The sequence below is a fragment of the Pseudopipra pipra genome, chromosome 16 (genome assembly GCF_036250125.1).
Source record: "Pseudopipra pipra isolate bDixPip1 chromosome 16, bDixPip1.hap1, whole genome shotgun sequence".
Taxonomy (NCBI): domain Eukaryota; kingdom Metazoa; phylum Chordata; class Aves; order Passeriformes; family Pipridae; genus Pseudopipra; species Pseudopipra pipra.
In genome coordinates this window covers 790,342-817,915 of record NC_087564.1, presented here as the reverse complement: position 1 = coordinate 817,915, position 27,574 = coordinate 790,342, and the positions used below count along the sequence as shown (strand labels likewise).

Sequence of the window (27,574 nt, the reverse complement as noted above, 5' to 3'; positions counted from 1 at the left end):
AGATGATACTGGTGCAGGTCCCAGGCCCCACAGTGGGACAGGCATGCTGGGGGTGCAGTGTGACTCACCAAGCTGTGGCACATGTGCCCAGCATCTCTGTCACTGCACAGATGTTGGTCAGAGGGGGGACAGTTGTTATTGTCAAAATGCAAATGAATAAAATTATTGTTTTGACAGAGAATTTTTAGTGAAAGAAGAACATGCAAATTTACCTTCCATTCAGAGTGTGCATTAGTATTAAAATGCAGTGTTTGAAAGCCAAAACAAAGGAACATTTTAATTTGAGGCTCATCAGATGGTTCCTTCTGCTTGGATTAGCATCACATTCTTTGCATCAAATGCTGTAAGTTTGACAGAACTCTGGTTTTCAAAGAAAACAAGAAAGAAGTTCTAAAACCGCTATCCATTTCCAGGGATTCTTGGTACTCTCATGTGTTTCCACTGTCCTGAAGCAACTGACCTGGTGCTGAACACTGGACAGGCCAACGGGAATAGACTGTGGGATTTGAGTAGGATGTGTGGTTGGGTTCCTTCCTGGATGCTGCTTTAATCTGGCTTCCAAATAGCTCAGAAAAGGTTAGATCGGTTATTAGGGAAAATTTCTTCACTAGAAGGGTGGTCAGGCCCTGGCACAGCTGCCCCAGGCAGTGGGTGGAGTCACCATCCCTGGAGGGATTTAAAAATTATGTAGATGTGGCACTTGGGTGGTTTAGTGGTGGCCTTGGTAGTGCTGAGGGAGTGAATGGGCTTTATGATCTTAGAGGGCTTTTCCAACCTTAATTTTATGAAAAGGCAGATCACGATTCTGCTCCAGGGTCTGGTGGGACGTCGGAGTTCACCTGAAGAGTGAGGGCAGCGAGGGGGCACAGAGTCACGAGCTGCCCCCAGTGACTGGCAGAGACTGTGCTGAAGGGATGGGTTGTGTTTCTCTCCTTGGCCTTCCCCGTAAACACCCTCCAAATAAACCCTGCCTTTGCACGGCCCTCGGAAGCAGCTGTGCTGCTTATTTAAACACACCGCGAGGTATCTCCGTCCTTCTGCCCCTGCTTCCCTTCTCCTTCATCCTTGGGAACACTGACCCGCCTTGTGTTGCAGACCAGAAATAGAGACTGGCCACTGACTTGCTAATTGTAATGCAGCCTGATAATGCCAGCTATAATTAGATTGAGGTATCCAAGTGCTTTTGCTGGCGGAAGTTTTTGTGACCCTGTTTTCAGACTTTAAATAGAGGATCCCGTCTGCTCTGCCTGGCTCCTGGCTGCAGAGCCAGGTCCTGCAGCGTCCAGCTTGGTTCTTCCCAGGGAGGCCAGCCCAGCATCAGTCCTGGTGCCTGCTCAGCTTGTGAAGAGCCAGCCTTGGCAGAGCAGCACTCACTGACAATCTTGGGGCACTGATTATGCCCCCCAATATCTGGCAAATGTCAGTGACCACTGAGAGATTTACTGTTACAAAAATCCCTTCCCCAAGTCCCAAGTGAGCTCTCTGTGCTGGGCCAGTGCAGGGGCTGCCCTGGGCTGTGATTACTGGGGGGCTGCAGCTCTGACCCATCTCTCCTTTACTGCTACAGGGAAATCAAAGAGATGGCTCATGTTGAGCTGTGCTGTGGCACGGGCAGGAGTGCTTCAGGGGTCTCAGGATCAACTTGTCCAGAGCTGCAGACACCTCTTCTTGTTCCCTTTTGTTGAGACCTCTACCCTTTTTCTTTACCCTCTCATACAACTCCTGCCACTCTTTCCCCATCTGCAGCATCCCCACAGTCTCCCTCCCTGGCCTCAGGAAGCCTCAGCCTGCTGTCCAGCTGTCCTCCCCTTGAGCACCCTTCTCATGAGGTCAAAATAGGCACCCCCAGCTTGGCTGGGTCCCACCAGACTGGCTGGTTTGGGTTGAGAAGCCATGCCCTTGGCGGGTGGGTGAGGCAGCACCCTGGCAGAGCTCATCCCCTCAGGACTGCACAAGCCTTTGGCTCCTTCTCTGCAGCATCGCCCAAGCTTGGCACATGATGCTGCTCCCCAGCCCAGTGAGATAACTCGTGGAAAAGTTTGGTTGGGTGGATATGTTCAAATTCATCACTTGCTCAAACTGTGGGCACCCACAGCTTCTCTGGACAACCTGTGCCAGGGCCTCACCACCCTTATCACAGGGAAGAATTTCTTCCTTACATCTAATCTAAATCTGTCCTCTTTTAGTTTAAAACCATTTCCTCTTGTCCTATCACTGTCTAAGTAAAAAGTCACTCTGCTTCTTTTTTAGCCCTGGGCAGCACCTGGGGAGTAGGGGGTGAGCCCCCTCGAGGTGCAGCAGAAGGGCAGTGTCCCAAACAGACACGGGAGATCATCGACAGAAGCCCTGAGTGTGTGATCCTGGCAGGCAGCAATGGCCACGTGCAGTCAGAATCTGTTCTGGAGCTTAGGGAACACACAGAGGATGGCTTCAGACAGGGTCCTCAGTGCTTCCCAGCTCACCTGGAGCTCTGGTGTGCAGCACCCCTTTGGGCATGGGAAGTGCCTGTGAGCATTGTCCCCTACTGGTCACCAAAACAGTGGTGGAAGAGCTCAATCTATGGTTTGTGTGCCCCAGCAACAGACATTGCTCGTGAATTTGGGAGACTGAGGAGGAGGAACGTCCAGAGCATGGAGTACATGTCTGTCTGCAGCTCACCAATGAATCCATGAAGATTTGAGATCAGTGGCCAAAACCACTTTCCTGAGTGGTGAGGGCAGGGGCAGGATGGCCTGGCAGCATGAGGGGTCTTGGGGCTTCCTCCTCCAAAGCTCACCTGGGGACCCCAGAGGTTGTGGTGGCACTCAGGGCAGTTTTCAGGATCCTTACCTCTGCTTTCTCCCTTTCTCAATGGCAACAGGTAGTGAAGCAGGGCCGTGCAGGGTGACAGGGTCTCACAGCGTCCTCTGGGGATGGCAGTGGGGTTTGGTGCCATGTTGTAGCATCAGGAGTGTCACAGCAAGCCCAGTGCCAGCGAAGGTGAGGTATCGCTGCCTTCTGTCTGGTGGTCCTTCCACAGTTGAGCCTGGTACTCCTCACCTGAGCCTGATCCCTCTCACCTGAGCCTGATCCCCCTCTCATGTGCGCCTGGCCCTCCCTGATTGATCCCTGTCCCCCCTGACTGAGCCAGGTGCCCTGTTCGAGCCGGGTCCCCCCGGCTGAGCCCGCACAGCCTCGTGGTTATGTAAAGCCGCGGCGAGCGCAACCAGGAGATTCTTCAGTGTCGGAATCTGAGTCACATGGGGCTGTTTTATTTCCCCCTCTGCTAATCTTGTTTCTATAGAAACAAGATTGGGAGGAAAAAAAAAAAGAGAAAAAAAAGAACCAAGCACAGAGCAAACGAGAAACCTGAGGTGATGGGTGAGGGAAGCGGAGGTGGCGGCTGAGGAGGTCGGGCGACGGGTGGGAGCAGGGGACCCCGGCCAGGATGGGAGTGTGCCTAGAGGGGACAGGGACTGTCACGAAGAGCCACTCTTGGATGAGCTGCTGCTCCAGCAGTGGGTGATCGGCAGAGCCGGGAGGGAAGGGAGCAGAGGCTGTACAGGTGAGTGAGCATCGCTCGCGCCGCTCCCGAGCATCTCTCCCTGCACGGCCCCGCTGCGCACGGCTCCTGGGGGTCCTGTCCCGGCTGCTGCCTTGGCGGCACACTCATGACGGAGCCGTGGGCAGTGGGAAGCGTGCTGCCAGTGAGCAGGGTCTGTGACCGGGGGCTGTGACTGCATGTCCATGGCTACGAGTCTCCCCTTTCCAAAACCCCCCTCTCCTGAAAGACTGCTGCCTGCTCGGGAAGTACCTTTCCAGCTTTGTTTTCCCTCTATTTTATTTCAACTGTACCTGTGCAAATAAGACTGCCAGGAGCCAAACCCCGTGGCTATGGGGAGCGCAGGGCTATGTGCTTCCAGCCCTGCTCACCCCAGGCACAGCCACCTTCTCAAGGCTGGCTGCAACCGGGATGCCCGTGGGGATAAGCTCAGCTCTAAGCTGTTTGTGCAGTGGCTGCTCCCAAAGGAGGGAGGACCAGCTGAAACGCTGCCTGTTTGCTTGATGCCAAGTACCTGGGCTGCCCACAGCCACCCCATGGCTCATCCCGGGACTGTTGTCTGTGCTGATGGAAGAGGCTGGGAGCTGCCTGCCTGGAGCTGGGTTAGTTCAGAGCCATGTACAGGCACGTGCTGACTCCCAAGTCTCAGGCTAAGGCGTGCAACAAGTGGGAGCTATTCCTGCCTGGATGTGCTATCTCCATCACTGAGGGATGGCTGGCTGGTGCCCGTGAGGTGGGCAGGGCTTTGACTGAGTGTGTTGGTGGAGCAGAGGTGTTGCCGGGGCTGGTGCCTGGACTGGCACTCTGGTGACCTCGGTCATCCCTCACCCACAGGTTGGTGCAGCTGTGCCTGCCGGGACCGCGGTCTCCCTGCAGCTCTGGCCGTGGCACGGCCGTGCTGTGCCAGCACTGGGTGAGGTGACACGCTGGCACCCTGGGCGTCCGCGGGCACACGCTCACCCTGGCTGCAAACTGCCGAAAGGCTTCTTAGCAGATCAGCCCACGGTGTTCCTCCAGGGGCACCGCAGGGGAGGGAGGGATGCAGAGCTGAGGGGACCAGGATTTTGCTTGTCATCACTTCCCATTTGTGGCATGGGGGAAGTGGTGGTGAGGCATTGCGAGCCCCCGGCCGGATTCACGCCTGTGCCCAGAGGGTGAAGCCAGGGGGATGAATCCAGTCCCTGTGTATTTCTGTGCTGAGCTTTGGGAAATGTCACTGCTTATCCGCCTGCCTGGCCGGTGAGGGGGCGGAGGGTGGCACTTCAGCCCCTTGTCCTCATCCCAGAGGGCAGCTGAGGGATTTCTGTGCTGGGATGCTGTGTCCTGAGCTGGCTCAGCGAGCTGCCTGAGCCACAGACAGGATGGGGACAGGCTGCCAGCTCACCGTGTCCGTGCTCTGCCTGTGTCCCCACTGCCTTGGCAGACCAGGGGCTTCGGCAGCTGCCCATGGTGGGGTTGGACTCCCAGAAGACGTGTAGGATGAAGAGATGGGCACAGGCTGGTGGCACACACAGCACATCAGGGCTGTGGGAGCTGTGCCCTGCGCTGGGCCCATCTCTGCCCCCTTGGCTAGGCTGGGGTCTGAGTGCTGCTCTGGGCACCCTTTGCTCATCCTAGTTGGACACTCCAGGGCCCTCAGTGCACACCAGGCTGGGGACAGCACTGTCCCCATCTCCCTTCAGCAGCAGCCTCCATTTCTGGCTGCCCCTGCCTGCTCTGTGCGGGGTGCTGGGTGCCATGCCTGGTGCCAGGGTGGGGGGTTCGCTGTGTCCGACCCTGCCACCCCCCGTGTGCCTGAAGCAGGGGGTTTATGGGGGACATGTCATATGGAGGCTGTGCATCCCTGTGCCGCAGCAGTGGTCCTGCCTTCTGGGAATGCCAGCTCTGTTCTGTCCAGAGCTTTGGATGGAAGGGCTGATGATGGGTATTTCTGCAAGAGCCTTCAGCACCAATAATTATTTCTGGGAGAAAGATGCTGTGTTCTGACTTAAACACTGACATGGGACTCTGAACATGTGTAATCTGGCTGACAGATGGCAAGTCATAGAGGTGTGATTTATGATACAGCACAGTTGCTGAACAACCTTCTCTGGTTGTCAGGAGACAATTCTCCCCAGCACTGTGGTTGGTGTTCCAATTGATGGCTTTTCCCGTGTGTCCCCTCGGTGTGCAGGGATTGCCACGGAGCCTTGGCAAGTCCCCTTGGGGTGCAGGCACTGCCACAGAGCCTTGGCAGGTGCCAGCTAGGTCTGCCAAGCCCTGACCATGCCAATACTGAGCTGCTGCAGAGATGCTGCTTCTGCTGGAGGGCTGGGCAGGTGAGTCCGGATCCTGCCCGGCTGGACCTGGAGCAGTGCCACGCAGTGGCAGGGCTGGGGGGGCAGTGCTGGCCTTGTCCCCATCCCACAGCTGCCATGAAGCTGACTCAAGATGACAGTGGCTCCCTGGGGCTGCCTGTTGCCCAGAGCAGCACTTGTGGTGCTGAGTGTGTGGTACTGGTGGGGGAAGGCAGAGAAGTCTTCAGTGAAGCACACAAAGGGATGGATGCTGCCAACCACAGGGAACCTGTCTCACCTGCACAGCGTCTTCATGCCTCAGTTTCCCTTAAAATCCCAAATGCTGACCTTTCTCAAGGGATAGGGGCATCTATTAGTGTTTGGAAAGCGCTTGGGAAGCAGAAGGGTGGTCCTGGCAGCATCCCCCATGTTAGAAGCTCAACACCACAGAGCCCAGACCTGGGCACAATGCCCAGAGCTGTGGGAGCATCCCCACCCTGGGAGCATCCTGACCCTGGGAGCACCTTGATCCTAGGGAATGGGAGTAGCCCCAGCAGAGGAGCTCAGGGGAGCTGACCACAAACAGGGCCTCGGTGGGGCGAGGGAAGAGGGGCAGAGCAGGCTGCAGTCACGGCAGAGCAGGTATGATTCATTCCCCCTTCTGCAGCACAGTTTATGTAAAGCAGCTCTGTATAAATAGCCAGATGATCTGTAATGTGCTCCTGGCTTCTAATTAGTGATGCTTCTGCTGGAGCTTTTGGGGCTGGCAGAGGTGAGAGGAGGCTGGTTCATGGCTGGATGAATTGCTGACAGCTCTCAAGGGGGAGGTGCCTGCCTATCAGAGCCCTCACGGCTGTCTCCTCTCATGGGGCTATGAGCAGCTGGAGGTGGTGGCTGGCAGGCTGGAAGGTTGCTCTGGGGGGTGAAAGCAGCACCCCAAGATTCTTGGTCAACTTCTGGCTTGTATGTGGCCTGGCTTGCCTGTCCTGTGTCAGGCAGATCTAGGCAGCACATGCCCTGGGCATCCATCGCCTTTCTCCCTGTGCCTTCCCTTTGATGCCATGATTAGGGAGTCACAGCAAGGCCACATGTTCCTGAGCTCCCAGGTGGCTTCTCCAGCCCCACCAGCACACCTGACCCAAGGACTAACTCTCCTTCATCCTCAGCCCTGTTGCCCTCTTTTCCCCACCAGCTCTTCTTGGCAGATGCTGTTGGCTCTGTCCAACTTGAAGGATGCAGTGGCTGCTCCCTCCCTGCTCAGGCAGGTGGATAGATCCAGGTAAACCTCCTGAGTGTGTCATTATCCCAGTGGTGGTCATTGCAAGAGGCACATACTGGCACCACAGAGGCACTTGTTTGTCATGGGGGTTGCTGCCTTCTTGAATCCATGCAGGGGGGCTGGGATTTCCCAGCACCTCATTCCTGCTGGGGACCAATTTGGGAGGGGTGGCTGTAATGGTGCAGGGAGTGTGGTGAGGATGGGGCAAGTGCAACAAACAGGGCAGCGTTCTCCAGGCAGTCCCCAAATCTCATGAGGTCAACACCCCCAGCATCCCTTCAGCTGGAGCTGCAGGGTGGCAGGAGCCTCTCCTGGGTGGGTGAAAAGGGGGCAGGAACAGTCAAATGGCACCAAGGAGGTGCTATAGGAACCCAGCAGCACCTGTTCCCAGCACCCAGCCCCATTCCTGGGGGTCAGTCCTGCTCACCCTGGGGTCCACACCATGCCAGTGCTGCAGAGCATTGGCTCCATGCCCGCCCCTCACCCTTCCACAAGCGGGGTTCTTATCCATGGCAGCTGAGCTCTGATACCACATCAAGGGAGAGCGAGGTGCTGGGCACAGTGTTGGTGCTGGGCTCTGCTCCTTGGGCTCCCACATCGCTCTTCTTCATCGCCTATTCCTCCGGGTGTGAGCGGAGGAAAGCTGGGGTTTGGGTTTCTTGCTGGGTTTCTTTTAAGGCAAACCTCATCCTTTACATCAAAGTAGGATTTCTTCTCAAGAATGTAAAGAATGACCCTGGAAGGTCTGAGCGGCTCTTTGCCGGCAGTGACTGCAGAGACAAGAGCCCTCTCCAGAAAGCTGTCTCCACCCTATCCCCAGCAACAGCAATTCATAAGCTGAAAAATAAATCAATAACCAGAGTTAATGAATTGAAGATGTCTGTGTTTAAAATGTATCAGGGAAAAAACTGTTAGCTGGCTGGGGCTGGCTTAATTATTGTGAGGAAAGGCAGGGAGTTCTCAGTTCTGAGAAATACCTTTGCTTTTTCTTTCTTTTTTTGGAGGTATTTGGTTTGGTTTAAGGAGAGGAAAGGAAGAAGGAGAGAGAGAAGAGAAGGAGAGGGAGAGGGAGAGGAAAGGAGGTTTCTGCAAGGCAGGTGCCTCCTGAGCAAACCTCAGTGCCAGTTCTCTGCCACTGGGCTTGGAGACAGTGCAGATGTGCCTTGGAACATCAGCTCTCCTCTGGAGAGGGCTGGAGTGGAGAGGGGTGTGCAGCATGTTCCCAGAGCCTGCAGATGCTCTTTTCCCAGGTCCCAGGGATGTCTGGGACATCCCACCTGGTGGGAAGGGGCTTTATTAGCACAGATGGGTCCTTCAGTTGAACCCATTTGCTCCCACACATTTCTGTTTTCTCCTCTGACATCTCTCCAGTGTGAGCTGGTTTCTGTGTCAGTCCTCCTCAGGGAAGCTGTCCCAGTGTCTGGGAGCCCCAGCTGGGAGGCCACAGGGGCTCCAGGGTTTCTCTGAAGGAGTGTGTGGCCAAGGCAGGGGTCAGTTTTGATTCTCTCCACCAACAATGCTGGACTGTTTCTCCAGCATTGCCCATCATCGGTTGGAGTCTGAGCAGGAATCCAAAGCCTGGGGAGGTGATTTTGCTGCAGAGGGAGCAGGACCTGGTGCTCTCAACCTGCCAGGGTGCACCTTCAGTTGGCAAACATGGGTCTGTGCTGGTCCTGTCCTGCTCAAAGAATGCTAAACCTGCTGCTCTTCTGCTTCCCTGTGCCACTGACCCTCTGGGAGCCCCCTCCTTTCAGTGCTGAGCATCTCCACAGATGTGCCACTGGGAGCTGGGCACTTCAGTGCCATTAACGCCTCTCCTCTCCCCTCCCCAGGTCGGAGAGCAGCCTCGCTAGGTTTGCCCACCGCTTGTCGGTGAAGCAGAAGCAGGAGAAGAGAAGGAAAGCTGAGTATGCCTCGGCCGAGCTGTCTGCATTCCGGCCCAGGTCTCTGAGCATTGAATGGTAAGAGCTGCAGGACAGGGCTGGGGGAAGGAGCTCCTGCCTCTCCAGTCCCCCTCCTGTCCCCTTTCCCCGCTGCTGCATCTCTCTGTCCCTGTGGAAGAGAGATGTCCCATGGGACAACACCCCTTCAAACCCCTCCACCTGCTGCAGAGGCTGCCCCAGGGTATCCCCCCAGAGCATCCTCCTTGCCCCAGTGCAGGGAGCAGTGAGGAGCCCCAGGGGCTCTTTCCTTGGGAGGTTGAAGGAGACCCCACAAACTGAGCCATGAGAGTCTTTCAGGGCTCACATGGGTGTTGGAACTGTGTGTGTGCTGGGGCACATGAGCACATAACCTCTGGCAAACATCACCACTGGTGCTTGCCTTGCCTTCCCTTCCTTCCCTTCTCAAACCTTCCCATACCTTCCCAAACCTTCCCTTCCCATACCTTCCCAAACCTTCCCAAACCTTCCCTTCCCAAACCTTCCCAAACCTTCCCAAACCTTCCCAAACCTTCCCAAACCTTCCCTTCTCAAACTTTCCCTTCCCAAACCTTCCTTTCCCTATCCTGGGTTTCTGAGCTCTGATGCAATAGTCTTGGAAGCAGATCACAGTCAACCTTCCCACTGTTAGAGGTGACCTGCTAAGGAGATTTAAAAGAGCTGGGAATTGCATTGCTTTCTGCTTCCTTAGATGGATAAAGGAGGGTAAAACTTAAAAAAAAAAAAAAAAGAAGGAAAAAGGAATAAAAAAAGAAATGCTTAGAAATTGCAAGAATGTCAAGTTTGGTTTTCATTTTCCCTGCTTTTTTTGGAGATCTTTCTGGCATCTATTGTGTGTTCTAACACTTCAGTGTGAGGTTGTGGAACCCTCCTCAAAGGCTTCCTTTATCTGTGAGGTTTGTTGGGCATCAAAGCTCACTAGGTATTAATGAACCAGACAAAGAATTCAGGATATTTGGGGACAGACTGCTTCTTCCTTCACTTGCACAACTTGCCTCCCTTTGCTAAGACGGTGTCATTGGGAAGCCTGGTCTGCAATTACTCTCCATCTCCCAAATAGACAAATATGTGAATTTGTAGTGTAGCAAATAGGAAAACAAGCAAAGAGCTCATTAAAAACAATCAAAGTTTGTCTTTATTCATAACAAAGCATGAGAAGTCAGCAAATCTCCTTCCTCCCTTTAAATGTCTCTTTGAAGCCCTCGGATCCCAGTTTAGCCCTGTCAGGGGATATTTGTGGTACATTTTCCCTCGCTCCATAGCATTTTCCTGGGGGAAACCATCTGTCTTGTGTTTGGCAAAGCACCTTGTGCAGCAGCGACTCGCGGCAGTGGGAGATGATGCTCTTTTAGAGGCATTTTGTAAACCAGCTTGGAAATGAGCTCTGGGTGAAGAGGGATGGCCTTTGCTTTTGGTTTTCCATGTGCCATCACTGGAGCTGGAGGCTGCAAGGCCTGAGAGATGGACCCAATGTCCCTGTTCCTGCAGGGACACAGGCACGGGTGGCCCGGCCAGGGATGATACCCAGGCTGCAGCTGCGGGTTTTATCTGTGGCTGGAGACACCTTGAGCTGGATCAGACATCCAGCCTGGCAGCCAGGCTCGGGTGGGTCGGGGTGCTGGGGTTCAGGTGCCGGCAGGGCACAGAGGAGGGGGCACCATGACAAGGAGGGGACCCTGCCCACCGCCTGCTCCCAACCATCTCAGCGTGCTTCTTCCTCCTCCTTTCCTCCTTGCCATGGTTAAGCAGACACCCAGGAGCAGTCTTAGCTGAGTTGTTACAGTGCGGGAATTTTGTTCCCAAAGAGTAGCTGTGGCACCTGCAGAGGAATCCTGGAGTGCTGCTGCTCCGCAGGGCATCCTGCACCTCCAGCCGTGCCTGTGCCTGGCCCACATGTGTGCACGTTTCCTTGGCAAGGCAATTCAGAGGCTTTTTTCAGCCTCCTCTGCAGCCAAGACCTCCAAAGGGATCCCCTGGCCTTTTCCCTGGTGTGAACAGCTTTTCTCTGTGTTCCCTGTATGTCACCAGGGATCTGTGCCCATCACAGTGGGATCAGCATCGTCAGATAGTCTCTCCAAACCATCCTGGGCTGTGGCGGATGGAAAACATGGCTCACCCCCTGGCCAATCTACAGGTGACTCATTTGTCTTCCAGAGCAAATACTTGCATCAAATTTGTCTGTATTTATAACCCAGGGCCACCACTGCATCCTTTCCCTTACCTCTGTGCAGAGGTGAACACCCACACTGTGTGTGATGGGTTCAGCTCACCCCACATGGGCTGGAGGGCCATGGAAAAGCGATGGACCATTTTTTCCCAAATCAGCAGCTCCTGAGTATCCTGCCTATCATAACCCCAAGGCCTGAAGGCAAGGGAGGGCTCCTCAACCTGCTGTTACCTATTGCCAAGGAGGAGGTAGAGAAGCCAAACATCTTCAGTTCCCTTTGCTTTGTGTCAATCTGGGGAAGCAATTAGTGTTTCCTGCTTGAAACTCCTTCCAAAGCATCCCCACACAGGGCAAACTGAGCCAGTTTTCCAGTTATTCAGGTGCTCAGGTAGGGCTGGATGGAACCAAGGTAGCAGAGAAGGAGCTGTTCAGTGTCACAGTGGCTGCCTGAGCACAGCCAGGTAGGATGGGACAGAGAGGCCTTCAGCTCCCCTTGGCCCTTTTCCCAGTCCCTGGGGACACCTTGGGCCAGAGTCCCTGGGCCAGGGGATGCAGTTTATTTGCTGCCACAATAAAGGAGGTGCTGGATGTCCTGTGCTGCCTACCCAAAAGCTCAGGGCTGCTCCCATGGCAGTTCTCACAGTCCGTGTGTCCATCAAAGCACATCTCCCTGGTTGGGCCACGCTGACGGGTCGTGTTCCCCCCGGGCACAAGGCAGGCTTTATTCCCATGGCACATGTTCATGTGCTGCACCAGGCGAGCGGAGCACGGTCCTGCTCCCCAGCTCGGCCGGCAGCGAGCGAAGCCTCGTTAGTTCCACTTATTAAAAACAAAATTGCTGGGGGGAAGGGAGAGAAGGCAGAGGAAAAAGTGAAGTATTGAGAAAACACTTCTTTCATTCATATGTTGTTTACTGAAATAAATACTTCATTATTAGGCTTTTTTAGGGTGTTTTTTTTAAAGCCAGCCCCACAAAGTCCCCAGTGTTCAGGCTGTGAATGTGCCCGATCACCTCAGCCCATTGCTCCCGTGAGCCGCTGTCCTGCTGCTGGGAGGTGCCTGGAGAGAAGCATTGCAGGGATCTTTCCCAATCTTGGGGGAGAAACCTGGGGACTGCACATGTCTGGTTTTGTCCAGGTTTGCTGATTCTCTTCTCCTTGTCTTTGCTGGATGATCTGTGCCAGGGCTCACGGGATGTGCTGCAAATGAGGCAAAATCTGCTAACTGAGACAAAGGAGGGTTTGGGGGTCTGGTTGATTAAAGCTCTGCTTTCTGATAGTCTGGAATCCTAATCTAGCTCCCAAGCCTAAACAGCACAAGACTGCTCTTGAGTTGAAGCCCATTGCCTTCTGCTGTTGGGGTGAAGAAGGTGAAAGCTGGTGACTCCTGTGGAGACCTTGCACTGCCCTATAGGCAAAACTCCAGCAATCCCCGTTCTCCCCACTTAGAGTGAACTGAGGCCTCCTCTCCTCTTGTGCCTGTCACCTGAGATATGCTCCACGTTTATCTTCCCTCTTTAGCGAGGCTTAATCCAATAAAAGGACTGTGATCCCTGATTTGCTCCTGTGTGTGCAGAGCTGGGAGCCTCTGTTCCCTCTCACATCCTTCCAGCTCCGGTGCTCATCGGGAGTCTCAGCATTGGCAGGTTTGTTCTCCTGGCATCCTTTTCCTTCCCCACCTCTAGCCCTAGTTTTCCTTCTTCCATTTATTCCTCTGCTTGCCTTCCACCCACACTCCTTTCCTCATACTCAAGCCTTGTTCAGCCTGATTTCTCTCTGTTTTCTTTTCCTTTGCTTACTGGCTGTTTTTCCTATTTCGGCTCCTGGAGTTGTTCCTGTCAGACAGCCTCCCTGCAATCCATGGTCAGAATAGCCAATTCCCTTGGTGGCTCAGGAAAAATGCGGCGCATTCCTCTCTCCCCCATCCCGTTATCTCGGTTCTGCTCCTTGGCTGCCCACCACAAGCGCCGAGGCCGCGCTGGCAGCCGCGTGTCTGGTGGTTGGCGACAGGCGGCCGCCTCGGGCTCAGCCCTGCCTGCAGCTTGTGTTCTTGCCTGAGCCCTGGCACGGTGCTGGATCCCAGCTCCTCGCTTCCCCGCTGCCGAGAACTGGGATGCGCAGGGATCTGCCCCCAGTGCAGAGCACAGAGGCCCAGCTGGAAGGTGCCAAGTGGGCAGAAGCCACCAGATGCAGGAACCGCATTGGCACCATCTGGTTGGTAGAGGTGGCACACGCAGGTGTTGCTGTCCTCTGCCCGGTGCTTTGGGTTTAGTTGCAAGGCAGAAGTTTTATAAGGAAACTGTTTTCATGAAATTAGTTAAAAATTTCATAGTATAATATTTCCCCTTTAAGTGGTCCCGCATGGTGTGGAAGTTCTCCCTGGATTGCTGGGCATGGAATCCACGCTCTGGAGGTGCCTGGCACTGCTCAGTCTCCTGCCATTGCTGCAGTGGCAGATGTGGGCGAGTAGCATGGATGCCCTGCCCCCCCTCGCCTTCTGGACCCAAGTGCCGTGGTCCTGGTGGGACTGCAGGGCCTATGGGAGGTGCTGGATCCTTCTGACTCTGATCCAGTGTCTGGGAGAGCTGCTACTGCACAGCTCAGGTCCTGCAGCACTCCAAGGCCATCTGGGAGTGTCCCCAGGACTCTCTGCATGACAATTGTCCCTTTGTCAGGGGCAGCCTGCACAAAGTGAATTGTCAGCAACTTTTGGGAGGCAAAGAGGAGCAGCACCATAGAGACAGTGGGCTCACAGCTCCTCCAGGTTTCACAGCCCTGCTCGAGCTGTCTTACTCCTGAGAAGACGTCCTGGAGCCCTTTCTCTTCCCAGACCAGGAAGCTGTTAGCCTGAGCAGGGGAAAACGAGAAGGAAGATGAGGCCGTGAGCCTTTCAGCGGAAGAGGAGAGTGGCAGAGCTAGGGAGGTGTGGGGACATCTGGGAGCAAGGAAATGCTCTGGGCAGGCTGAGCTGTGGGCACCATGTTGGCAGCAGCTGCTGTGGGGCAGCCAGCCTTGCTGAGAGCTTCACCTTCATCCTGGAGGTCCCACCACGGAGCTGGGGTGGAGCAGAGCCTCCCCCAGCCCGGCTGTGCCGAGCACAGGTCCCGGCTGGGCTGGCGCGGTGTTGAAACGAAACGCGAGGCGCTTTGTCTCGACTGGGAGCGCTTTAAGCCCTCGCTCGGGAACAATGGCCAAGCTATGGGGTCATTTGTTCTGGTATTTCAGCAGCTCCTCATGATTTATGGGATGTTTTGTTCTGCTGCTTGTCTTAGCTTCCCCCTCTCCACCCTCCCCGTCTCCATCCCTTCTCCATTTCAGCTGCTCCTCCCCCCGCTGCCAATTCCCCTAATAGCTGTGGAGCCTCTGTGCCTTATGAAGTCATGGTATCTGTGACTTATTGAATTAGCCGGGTGGGAGCTGGACTTCCACACCGCACTGGGGGCTGCCGGGGTGCCCAGGCTCCCGGGGAGCCAGCCCACAGCAGGGCCCCTCGCCCAGGGGCTCCGGGCAGCCTGAGCAGAATGCTGGAAAGTTCATTCACAGGCGATAAATGTGGGCAAGAGGAGCTGCAGCCCCAGCGAACAAGGAGGGCTCTGTCTGCGGACACCCCCTGGTCCAGGGCAGGATGGGGGCTTGGCTGCCTGTCCTGGGGCTGCCATCCCTCCCTCTCCCTGTACACCTCTCCGGTGGACACCAGTTAGGGAGCCCCTGAGCTTTCGGTGTTTAACTGCACATGGGGTGATGTGGTTCAGAGCTTGGCCATATCCCCAGCAGCCTGGGAATGGCCATGGCCAGTGCCTCTGGATGTGCAGGGAGAGCAGGAGTTCACCCTCCCAGAGCTGGTGGGACAGTGATTCACCAGTGACTGTGATGGACATGCTGAAGGGGATGGGGAGGAGTGAGCCCTCCGAATACCTCCCAGACAGTTGGGTTAACCTTCAGGAAAGTATTGCAAAGGGATCATCTACTTGTGCATGATCACTTTTTATCCTCATTTCCTGAGTCACCTGCAGACAGACAGAGGCTTGAGGGCAACTGCTGGTCCTGGTGGGACTGATGTGGTGCTGCAGCCAGTCCTTAGCCCAGTCTTTAGCCTTTGCAGTGGCAGAGGAGCCATGGCCCATGCAGCTCTGCTTCACCCTGACCAATGGGTGCAGATGGGGAAGGAGATCTTGTGCCTCCTGATGCCACAAGCCTCTGTCTGCCCAACTTTCCTCCTTGTCTCAGGAGAGGCAGCTCAGCTTGTGATTCTGATGAGCCTGAAGAGGTTGGGAGCAGACTGAGGGCTGGACTGTGTGCTGCTGCAGGCTCTGGCTCCAGCAGGTCCAGGTCTCTTGTCTGCATTTGTTTCTCATGTCACTTCAGTGGGAAAAATTGAGCCCTCTGGGAAAGAGACAGAAGGAAAATGTTCGGAGAAGGCTGATGTCCAGGTTCTCCCTGTCTGGGACCAGACCCCTCAGTCAGATCCCTTCCTCACTGAGAGCACAGGCAGCAAATAACATTTATTTAAAAGACAAATATAAAATATACCCTTTGCTGGTAGCTGATACCTCCCAGCCCCGATAAGATTATTTCTCAGTCCATTACCCTCAACACACTTTAATTTCTCTCCAATAGCCCAATTGCCTGATTGTTTTGTTTTATTGTCATCGTCCCTCTGCCATTTCCCATGGCTGGGATCTGCAAAGCAGGGTGGATGCCTTGGTCCCTGCTGAAGAGTGTGGAGGATGCTCTTCATCCTGCAGGATCTCCACTGGTTCTTCTCCACGCCCGGAAAGGGCCAGTGAATTTCTACAGCAGGCAGCCCAAGTCTCATGGTTATACTGCAGGAGGGAACTGCAGAGGTGTTGCAATCCTTGGTATGAAAGGGAGATCCTTGGTATGAAAGGGAAATCTCATGGGTATCTGAATCTTAGTGTGAGTCAAACCCTCACAGATGGACCCATTGGATCCTCCACACCAGTTGGTATTCCCACCGAATCATAGAATGGTTTGTGTTGAAAGGGACCTTAGAGCTCATCCAGTGCCACCCCCTGCCATGGGCAGGGACACCTTCCACCAGCCCAGGGTGCTCCAAGGCCCGTCCAACCTGGCCTTGGACACTTCCAGGGATGGGGCAGCCACAGCTTCTCTGGGCAACCTGTGCCAGGGCCTCCCCACCCTCACAGGGAAGAATTTCTTCTCAATATCCCATCTAACTCTGTCAGTGGGAAGCCATTTCCCCTTGTTCTATCACCACATGGTGTCAGTGCACTGGATTTGGAGCGTCTTAGCTCTCCCAGACTCCTTATCCGGCACACAAAAATACCTCAGTGTATTTATTTTAGTGGGAATATCAATAATAGTCCTGATTTCCTATTAGTGGTCAGGTCTTCAGACCTCCAGCTTTGAACCTGGTCTCTCCATGAGCTGGTTTGCACCTAGGGAAGGGCAGTGTGGAGGAGTCATGTCTGGAGCACCTCCAGCAAGGCCAGCAGCCCACTCCAGCCTTGGGATGCCAGGCTGCACTTCCCTCCATCCCTGGGAGCAGAAGGGATCACTGGTCCTGCTGCTGATGCTGCTGGGGACACTGGTCAGGAGACACAGAAGCATGGACACATCCAGATAGTCCTGACAGCTGGCGCTTCCAAGGTATTCCAGTACTTTTAATCCTTCCTTGTCCCTTTACTAGTGGCAGTCACTGTTGGGCAGGTTTCCTCTGCTCTTAGATACTTTCCCCTGGCAGAGACAATTCTGCCTGCCAGAGCTTCAGGAACCTCCTGTTTATCTTCCTGGAGAGTGTCTCTCAGTGCCAGGTCAACACTGGACCTCCTGGCTTGGCCGCTGGCAGGACGGGCAATGCTCAGCGGGGAGGCCAAACGGGAGGCAGGAGTCAGCCCGGGACACTCGGGACACTGAGGACCAGGTCCTTGGATGTGCTGCGACCTTGTTCCACCTCTGCTGGAGTCTTCCTGCTCACTAACTCTTCCCCATCCTTCGTACCCACCTTTCCCCTGTGTGCTGACTTGCTTTTCAGGGAAGCTTGTGAGCCCAAGTGCCTGGTGGAGGTCAGAGAGGAAATTATGTTCCCTTCCACTCCTCACTTTCACATTTCCTCCCTTTGTCCCCAACACTGAACTGTTCATCCATTTACCCCAGCAGCTCCTTCCTCGGGGACATTCCTCTCCCTGTCCCACTTTGCTTTGTTACCTTTAGTTCACTGAAAAGAGAGAAAGTCAGACAGGGATGATCTTCTACCACAAGGAACTGTTGGGCAACATGAAGGAGATTTTTCCATGTAGGCAGTGCCAGATAGCGCAGATCTGAGAAACTTTCCAGTTTCAGGCCAGGAAAAGGCAAAGTTTCATGCCTTGCTTTGTCCAAAGTGGACACTTGGCAGCATCACCATGCGAAACTGCTTATGGTGTTCACTCTGCCCGTGGTGCAGAGGTTCACCTGAGCTCCCTACAGGTCTGTTCAAAGTCTTCTTCCTATCCAAGAAGTGTCCCAAGAGGGCCTGTCAGGGCTTATCAGGTAGTAACTGAGAGGCACATCTCCTACCTGAAGCCAGAGCAGGCTCCTTACTAATGGTTTCACACAGTCATGGAATGGGTTTCCTTTTGCCCATCCCTGCCCTGACTGGAGAGGTCCAAGCTCTCTTCAGGCTTCAGATCATAGATTCATGGAATGGTTTGCATTGAAAGGGGCTTTCAATATCATCTCTTTTCAATCCCCTGCCATGGGCAGGGACACCTTCCACTAGCCCAGGTGAATCCAAGCCACATCCAACCTGGCCTTGGACACTTCCAGGGATGGGGCAGCCACAGCTTCTCTGGGCAACCTGTGCCAGGGCCTCACCACCCCCACAGGGAAGGATTTCTTCCTAATACCCAACCTAAATCTGTCCTCCTTCAGCCTAAAAACATTCCTCCTTGTCCTTCATGCCTTTGCAAAAAAGTCCCTGTGCAGCTTTCCTGTAGGCCCTCTTTAGGCACTGGAAAGGGCTCTGAGGTCTCCCTAGCTAGAGCCTTCTCTCAGTCTGTCTCTATACCAGGGAGGCTTCAGCCCTTGGAGCATCTTCATGTCCTCCTCTGGAATCTTTCTAACAAGCCTATGTCTTTCTTGTGTTGTGTTCTTGATTTGCTGTAAAAAGCTGTTGGTTTGGAGCTGTGGAAAATGAACATCTGACATTATGTAGCAGCATTTGTTAAGCAAGGCCAACAGAGCAGCTGCTGAGATGAGCAGAGTTCCAAGAAACATCTCTTCTTGGTGTTACCAGCATGGAGTCTGGCCCACTGCCCCCAGAGGAGCCATTGTCACCTTTCGTGGGACTCTGGCTTGTTGAGCTGGTGGTTTCTGCACAAACCCTGCAGGTTTCAAAGCTCATGGTTGTTGCAGACTCTGAGAAGGCAGGGATTGCAGGATGACTTGGCACTGTGGTTACTCACCCCTTCCCCTAGTCTTGCTTCTCCTCTCCACCCCCAGGCTCCACATTTAAGCACTGAAGTGACCAGAACCCAAACTGAATTTTCAGAGCTTTGGAGCTTCACCCCTTGCAGAGCAGATTGGCCTGGGCTGGGGGCAGGGATGAAGTGATGGCCTGGGCATGGGGTACCCGCTTCCCCTGCCCACTGAGCAACTGAGGGCAAGAGTTGGCCCTTCTCGTCCCTCGGATTCTCAGGCTTTAAAAGGAACATGGCAATGTTAACCTCTTTTTTCAGGCACTTTGGCATTCCTGCCCATGGAGGGGTGTGCAAGTTTCGAGCTGGCTTCCCACCAAGTCCCCGAAACTTGACAACAAGGACCTGCTTCCCAGAGAGGGAAGAGAAAAAAAACCGACTTAAGCAGCCAAAGCTATAGCAAAAAAAAATATATATTTTACATATGAGACAGATATATACAATGAGAATACTATACCACCACAACTCCAGAAATCCCAAACAGCTCTCCAAAAAGGGAAGAAGGGGAGGGAGAAGGGAAAAGGACAAAAAGGGACAAAGACCAAGCAAGTCAACCAGCCAACTGAAGGTAAATTAGCAAAATCTCACCACTTCCCTTTGAACAGGCAGGATGGCTGGACATGGCCCAGCGCTCTCCCCTCACGCGTGGCTGATAACAGCAGTCACTGTGCGCCTCAGCTCCAGATAAGCCAGACCGAGACAGGGACCCACCGCTCTCGAACCTCGCCGGAAAGGAAGAGAGCGAGGTCCCTCCTGCTGGCTTTATTTATACCTCAAGTTACGTAAAGGAATAGCATGGAATACTTCCGTGATCACTTTCCTAGTTCCTTCCTGGTTACAAGCTGGTCTCCAGGAAGGCCTAGAGTGAAACCATCACAAGGGGGTTGGAAAAAGATGATCTTTCAGGTACCTTCCAATCCAACCCATTCCATTCCAGGATTATATGATTCTGTGAGATCCACTGGTTCAGGAGCTACTGTTGCTCCAGGACACTTGACAAATGGGATCTTCTGCTGGCCAACTTGTTCCCCAGACTGAGGGATGAGATGTGGGCTTGGTCTGAGCTCAGGGCTGGCAGGTCAAGCTTTGCTGGTAGACTTTGTACATCTGGGATCACAATCTGGAGCTGGCAGCTTGTGTTGGCGCTTCAGCCAAGAGTACCGAAGTTAAGGTTTCTGTGCTGTGAGCGGTGTCCTGCAAGATGGAACTTCTGCCCAGGGAGAAGGTACTAAAAAGGTGTCTTTGTTTTCATCTCCAAGTGATGTTCTTGTTCCTCAGCATCTTCACTGGGGAGGAGGAAGCAGTTATTGTGGACAGAGGCAGTGGCAGGAGCAGAGGTGGGCAGACAACTCCTTCTAGTCTGGGGAGATCCAGGCAGGTATAACCTTAAACCAATTTCTTCTGGGTTTAAATGTCCCTGTGCACTGGGCCTTGAAGTGGGAGGGTGCTGTGTGCTGGATCCATCAGCCCCTGCAAGACTGGCCTGTGTCAAAGCACACAAGCCTTGAAGGAGAGACTCACCAGAGACTGACGGGGGGTCAGTCCCTGCTGCCTCGTGCCAGGGCCCAGCCGGGAGGGCAGAGACCCCCCCGAGGCTGGGCTGTGGTGCCGGGACAGACTGCCCTGCCTCCCGACCTGTCAGGAGCTGCAGCTGGGTGAAGGACTGGGTTAGCCAGTGCAGCTCATCTGAGGTCCAACCTGCACCATGTCCTTGCCCGTGCTCCACCTCTTCTTCCATCCTCCCTGCTCCAAGCCGGGCTCCGGAGCCGAGTCCTGACGTGCCACAGCCGGGCGGGTGCGTGAGGGCAGGAGAGCTGGGGCATCCTGTGCACTGCAACGCACTAGGATAAATCCTGGGCAGCAAGAAGCCTGCTTCTGGACACAGATAAGCTGCCGTGACATTTAGTCAGTGTTCCTGCTTTCCCTGTGTGCTCCCAGTGTCCTGTTGCTGTCCCAGTGGGGTCTGAGGGAAGCTCAGCTGTGAGCGTGCCCTTGGAGCTCCTTCAGCAAGGAGCTGAATGTCCTGGCAGAGCACTTCCCTGATTGCTTTGCAAGGGGAAGATGGATGCTGCCAAGAGATCTCATCCTCCCAAGTGCAGTCCTGGCCCTGCTCTGCCCTGGTCATGACAGGCAGGAAAGTTTTGCTTATGGAGCAGAGCTCCACTGGGATGAACTTCACATGAACTTGGGAAGTTTCTTTGGCTGTCTCCTTTCCTGATGATGCAGGTCAGGATCAGGATGCTGCATTGCACAGGCACCCAAGGCTGCCTTCCTCATGCACTGACATACTCACCTCATCCTTCTGAAGCAGAGAGGCAGGTGCTGATCTCTGCTCTCTGTGACCAGCAACGGGACCCCAGGGAACAGCTGGAGCTGTGTCAGGGGAGGGTTAGGCTGGATTTTGGGAGAAGGTTCTTTCCCTAGAGGGGGACTGCATAGGGCACTGGTACAGGCTCCCCAGGGCAGTGGTCACAGCCCCAAGGCTGCCAGAGCTCAAGGAGTGTTTGGACAATGCTCTCAGGGCCATGGTGGGATTGTTGGGGTGTCTGGTGCCCTGATGCAGGGCCAAGAGTTGGACTTGTGATTTTTGTGGGTCTCTTCCAACTCTGGATACTTTATGATTCTATAAATCAGGGTGTCTGCTGCCTGAGCAGCCACTCTTCACCCCAGGTGGAACCCCCAGCAGATGGACAGAGCTGTCCCTGTCAGCACTGGGACGGTGCTGCCATAACTGCTGCTCTCCCTGGTCTCAGGGGCATGGTGGGCACCCCATTGCAGCACCAGGTCTTTAGTGACCTGCTCAGAGTCACCCAGGTGGTCTGGGAGAGAGTTAAATCCCCCTGCCTTGTCCTGCTCCCACACTTTTCCTGTAGTTCACACTTGCTAGCTTTGCATGCATCCACACCAGGTTGTTTGGTCTGTCACTGGAAAAACTGGGATAATGGAGGAAGAGAGGCCCTCAGGGCTGGAGGCTTGTTGGCTCAGTAAATGGGAAGCTGTGATTGTAGGTGACAGGAAGCAGTGGGCACATAAAGGGGTTTTCTGGGTCCATGGGCATCTTGGTCTGGAGGAAAGTGTCTTGCAGCAGGCAGGAGAAACAGGGGAGGAACATGCTGGGAAGAGCAGGGTGTCTGAGGAGCATGAGGGTGTTTCCACCCTTTGTCTTGCTGTTCAGGGCATGATGAGGGGGAGGAGGGAGACAGCAGCACCCACCAAGTGGTAGGGCCACCAGCTCTGTAAGATGTTTCCCAGCCTCTTGCTGATGGAGGAGCCCAGGCTGGTTGTGTGTGGCTCAAAGTTCCTGCTCAGTGTAACTGTGTGAGCAGGGATCTTCCAGGTGCTTTAGGAGATCTCTGAGGTGCTGGGGTCAGAGCGGTCTCCTCTCACTCCCCACTGCTGCCTCCCATCTCCAGGGCCACCTCCACCCTTGCTCTTCCATGCTGCAGGGAAGTCATCCCTGGGTGCTGCATGGAGGGACGAGGAGGGCACCATGGATGGAGCCAGCAGACAGCCTTGGTAAGGCTGTATAACACTTCCCAGTGGAAGTTTCTTTGTTTTTACCTTTGCCAGACTTTAACTGTTCGGGCTGGATTGTTCTGTGCTTCTCTGCCTCAGGCTGAACTTTCTCTCTCCTTTTTTTTCCTCTATTTTTCCCAAGTTTCAGCAGAAAGTTGAGGAAAAATGGTAGCTTTGCCAATTTCTTTTTTTTTTATTCCTCCTCTCTCTTTGTTTGAGGACTTCTGGTGTCTCGTCTTTGAAAAAGAGACTTGAAATTTGGCAGGGATGATGCATTCCTGCTGGAAATCCACACGGATTTGGTCAAACAGGTTAGCCACTGGAAAGCGTGGTTGGGCATGCCTGGAGGAGCTCTGCTGATGTCCCCATCCACAAAGAGACTCTGGCCACTGCTCCCACTGCTCACCAGCTGCACAGAGCACCTCCTGTCCCATTCTCTAGGGACACCCCCTTGCCCACATGAGTCCAGATCAGGGGTGGTGGCTGAAGGAGCCCAAACTGCTCCTCAATGACAAATCTCAAAGCACTTCACCAAAAGCAACATTGTCTTTGTCTCCACTGCCCATGTGGAAACTGAGGCACTGGCTGTGGGCATCCCCTGCCTCTCCCCTCAGTGGCAGAGCAAAGAGCAGAGCTCAGGTCAGCTTGGGCTCTAGGTGAGGAGAATGCTGAGATCGTTTCCCAGTGCTCCCATATCCTGTGAGACCTGGGAAAGGATATTTGCAGGCCTCCCTGTCCCATGGGTGTGCTCAGCAGCACATCACACTCATGCATGGATAGACACAGTCATATGATCGTTAGGGTTGGAAAAGACTTTCAAGATCATCAAGTCCATGAAGGGCATGTCCCGATGGTCAGAAGTTTGACCTGGTCATCCCTGTGGTTTTCAAAGCTGCTCTTTCATATCAGGGTGGAAATCTCTTCTATTTGCTGTTCTGAGGGCTCTGGCAGTTCCTCCACAAGCTCTGTTATCCTCAGCTGGGGCTTTTCCACATGGTGGTATCTCAAAGCTTTCTGCTTTTGTGCCATGGGCTGGGAAAGCTCCCATCTGATGAAGGAACAGGCAAACCCCAGCTGGAAAGAGGCCTGGCTGGTGGTGCCGTTTCCCCAGCTAGTGCTGTTAAAAGAACACTTTAGCACTTGTGGGATGTTTTCTAGCAAAATGGTGAGAAAAACTGACTTCTTCCCTTGGACTGCAGGCTTTGGATGCTGACTCCATGGAGATGCATGGAGGGAAGGTCAGCTCTGGTATGTGTGAGTGCTGTTGCAGTTGGGTGGCAGTGCCCCAGCTCCTCTGGTGTTCTGCAGGAGTTGGGTGGTGCTGGCACGAGACCAGCAGCAGGGCACCATGGTGGGATGGGTGGGTCAGAGAAGACCCCAGTGGGTGCTGGACAGGGCAAGGCAGGAGCAAATCCTTGCATGAAGCTGTGCCAAACAAGGGCTTTGCCAGGCTGGGACATGCCAGCAGTGGTCCGAGGAGATCCCCACTGGGGGGTGGTTGCTCTTGGTGGCAGTGCCAGGGACAGTGTGTGGATAGTGGCCAGCATGCCCAGCACTGCTGGATGGCTCCTGCTGTTGCTTTCCAGTGGGAAAGGGGGTTTCTGACTCCAGTAACATTTACCAGCTGGGCAGCAGCTCTGGAGCCGGGTGTGTGCATTTGTCTGCTTTTCCATTGTGTCTTGGCCGTTGTCTCCTCCTCCCTGCTGAGATCAATGTCTGTGGGCTGCCTTTGGTAACTCCTTTGGGTGCAGCTCTGGAAGTCTTCAGCCTGGTTTCCGTCGCAAGGCTTGGGCCCGTCCAGCTGCGTGGCTTGGGTGGGATGATGGACTGAAGGTGGGTTTCCACCAGAAGGAACATCCCGGTGATGGAATGGGGAAGTCTCCTGGAGGACTGAGAAGAGCAGGTGGGATGTAGGTGGCTGAGGATGGAGCCCAGCCATAGGCATGGGGGAGTGAGCTCAGGAGACCTCCAGAAGTCCTTCTTGGGCCATTTTTCTACTGTTTGATGGTTTTGGAGAAGAGGTGATTTCTGATAAGAGCCGGGATCCCACTGGCACATTCTTCCTGGTGGCACCAGGTGGCGCAGGAGGTTAAAGGATTTGGTTGTCTCTGCAGGTCTGGGTGCAAATCCATTGCTTCCCACTGCTGTGATGAGTCTGCAGGTCTCAGCCCTCACCATGTGTAGCTGTGCCTCCATGCCAGGGCGAGCTGCAGCCCCAGAGCCAGGCAGCAGCGATGCGGCTCTCAGCAGCCCTGTTTCCAGCAGAACAAGGAGCTGAGCCAACCTTTGAACCAGAGTGGAGGGCCTGGGTGTGGACTCCCACCATCCCAGGATAGGGAGATGGATGCAGAGGAGACAGTCCTGGTGGGTGTCAGTGGGGGTGAGGAGGTGGCAGTGTGGGATGGTACCCTGAGTTGGGGCCATCATCAAACACACAACATCCCTCTTGCACAAGCTCAAGCCATCTTGAGGGAAGACAGGTGAGTGCTTCTTCCTGGCCCCGGGAGGTCCCAGACATCCCACTGGAGTGCAGGTACATGGCAGCAGCCCCCAGAGGAGCTGGGGCAGTGCCATCCCAGCCCCCAGGGTCATGTATCTCATTGGGACAGCCTCTGGCCCCATGGACTTGCTCCCATGGAATTGCTCTGCTCCCTTACCAAAAGTGTGTGTTCAGGCCCCAGGAAGGGGACAGGACCAGGCTTGGACGATGTGACCTTACGTCCCTTCTCAGTCCTCCCACCATGGCAGCTGGGCCCTGGGCATCCCCACGCTGAACATCCACCTTCTGCTCTGCTTGGATCCAAACTGGGCCCCTGTGAACCCAGAGGGATATTTTTTCTCCCTCCTTTTGCCTCTAGTGATCTTTGAGCCCAGGCGTCGTATGACTCAGCTTGTGCATTTGATCCCTGGAGCAGGGTTTGCACACATGCAGCTGTGGCACAGAACACTGCTCGTTCCTGGCAGGCCAGGCCGGGATAGGATTTCTTCCTGACAGAGGGGCAGCGAGTCCCCACTGCTCATCCCCTTTCACACACGGAAGTCTGATTTAGCTGGGATGGTGCCAGCGGGTCAGAGGTGTCTTCAGAGCTCCGCTGACCTGCTCCAGCATCTGAGCTTGTGAGATCCTGGAAAGAAGGGAGCGGAGCAGAGCAGGTGCCCTCTGGTCCCTCTGTGCTTTGGAAACCTTTGTGTCCATCTATCCCTACCTGCAAAGGTCCAGCTGGTCGCCTGTGCCGGAAGCATCGGGCACATTTTGGGTGTTGGGCCTGAGCACTAATTCGGTCAGCAGAAGGTGACACCAATGTAGGTCCCATGAAGGGCAGCTTGGGCACTGACCTTTAGGTCCTGCCCGTTTCTGCTGCCTGTTCCCTGCAAGCAGCTCCGATCTGGAGGCAGCTCCTGACCCAGTGAGGAGCAGCAGGTGGTGGTTCTGAGCTCCCTTTTTTGGGGGGCCGGGCAAGCACAAGGTCACAAACCCTGCAGTGAGGAGATTTACAGGGTGCAGGAGTTTGCAGGATGCAGGTTGTCAGGGGACAGGGGTTTTCAGGGGACAGAGGTTTGGAGGGGACAGGGGTTTGGAGAGGACAGGGGTTTGGAAGGGACAGGGATTTTGGGGGGACAGGGATTTTGGGGGAACAGAGGCTTGCAGAAGGCAGGGTTTTGCAGGGCATAGAGTTTTGCAGGGGTCAGGGGTTTGCAGGGTGGCTGCAAGCCCCTGTGGAGCCAGGCTCCAGGGCTGCACGCTTGGCTCTTGGCGCTGGAATTCTGGCTCCATCTGCCTCCTCCCTGACAGTGCCAGGGTTTTTGGGTGGTCGCAGGGCTATGGTCACAACCAGAGCTGCCTGTTGCATACCTGGCACCGGGGTGGCCACACTGGGCTTCCCCAGGAGCTTCGGTCACAGCTCAGGACAGCCTGTCCTGCTCCATCCTGTCTCCATCAGGTTCCAGTTAAAACCGAATGCGTTCTCCAGCTAAGCTGAACAGTCGTTTGAGCCCTTCCAAAAATGAAACAAATACCCACGGACTGCAATTCGAATTGCAGCTCAATTAGGGCTTGTTCCCAATGCGATCATAAAACCTCCAGTACGAAAACAAACAACCCAACCAAACCACATCCAAGCCTGACAGCATCCTCTGGAATGCCTTTAAAATAACAAGGAGGGCAGAGGAAGATGAAAGCAGTGTGGCTGGTGGGAAGAAGACTCTTTGGCCCCGAGGGGCAGCCTGGAGGTGGGCTGAGCAGGTGTGGGGCAGGGCAGTTTGGGATGGGGACCGGCACAGAGGTGATGAGTATGATGGAGGCGGAGTCGGTGGGTACCACGGGGATGTGGGTCAGTGTGGAAGTGATGGGTATGATGGAAATGGGGCAGCGTGGGGCCCGGGCTTAGGCTGTTCCTAGCAGGGGAGGACGAGGCTGCAGAGGTGGTTTGGAGTGTGGCGGTTGTGCTCGGAGTGGCTTCGATGCCTGAGCAGGACGGGGGGAGCGCAAGGCCGGAGCTGGACCGCGGCGGCTGGAATGCGTGTCCCGCGTAACCCTGGCTTGCACCGCGTCCAGCCAGTCTGGTGCCGCGGGTCGGGTTTCACGGCGGGCTTTAAACCCGGCCTTATTTAGCGTGCGCTCCGCTGGCCTGTCAGGGAGGGGAAGCCGCAGCACAACTAATAAAAAAGCCAAACAAAAACAATGTAATTAAAGAGACTCAGCACTGTGTGTTCCCATAGCAAGAACATTTACCCAAGACTTCCTTGCTCAGATACTTAATGTCAAGCAGCAATTAAAGGCTGGCTTTGTGGGGAGGCAGTGAGGAGGGTTTGCCCTGGCCGGGAGGTGGGAGCCCAGGGCTGAGCCATGCCCAGTGCCTGCACTGTGGGAAGGGACCGTGGGCTTTTGGCACTGGGAGATGCCCCAGGGACACGTGTGAATCACACAGGGATGCTGCAGCCTGAGCAGAGGCTCCCAAACCCCTCTGGGCAGAGACCAGAGTCCATCAGTCCATAATGCACAGACCCACTTGGCTCCATCCCCCTGGAATTTGGTTGTGCAGAATTGGGAAAGTGGATTTTCTAGGTGGGACCGTCTGGGCAGGTCACCCAGAAGTTCTGCTGGGGTAAATCATTGTGAAAACTTTAAAGCCAGGGGAGCTGGACTGGTTGCAGAAGCCTCCAGTATCTCCTTCCTGACCCAGATTTGTGGATAGAGCCTGTGTGAACCTTTGAGATGTTGAATACCCTCCCTCAAAGGATGGTTTGAGTGCCTGGAGTGGCTGGGATGCCCAGAGCCAGGCTGTGCCCACCAGTGCCCCCTTACAGCAGCCCAAGGCTGGTGCTCAGAGGCTGATGGTGCTGGCAGCATCACCTGCCTTGGCTGGGGAGCCAGTCATTGTGCCCTGTCCCTCAGGCCCCAAGGAGAGGTGCCCTCG

The 27,574-nt window shown here is 54.8% G+C and overlaps 1 protein-coding gene across 8 annotated transcripts in view; it reads left to right on the top strand.

Annotated features, from left to right (window-relative positions):
- Positions 1-27,574, top strand: part of LOC135422882 (ankyrin repeat and fibronectin type-III domain-containing protein 1-like) — a 220,454-nt gene that overhangs the window by 170,316 nt on the left and 22,564 nt on the right. For 4 of the 8 annotated variants that reach the window (XM_064672436.1, XM_064672435.1, XM_064672433.1 and 1 more), the window contains one exon: positions 8,929-9,057. The exons of 2 other annotated variants lie outside the window; for them this stretch is intronic. In XM_064672436.1, the coding sequence (XP_064528506.1) occupies positions 8,929-9,057 (129 nt within the window). Of the gene's footprint in view, positions 1-3,274; positions 3,545-8,928; positions 9,058-27,574 lie in introns of those variants that run through there. 2 more of the 8 variants (XM_064672437.1, XM_064672438.1) reach the window with 2 other exon arrangements.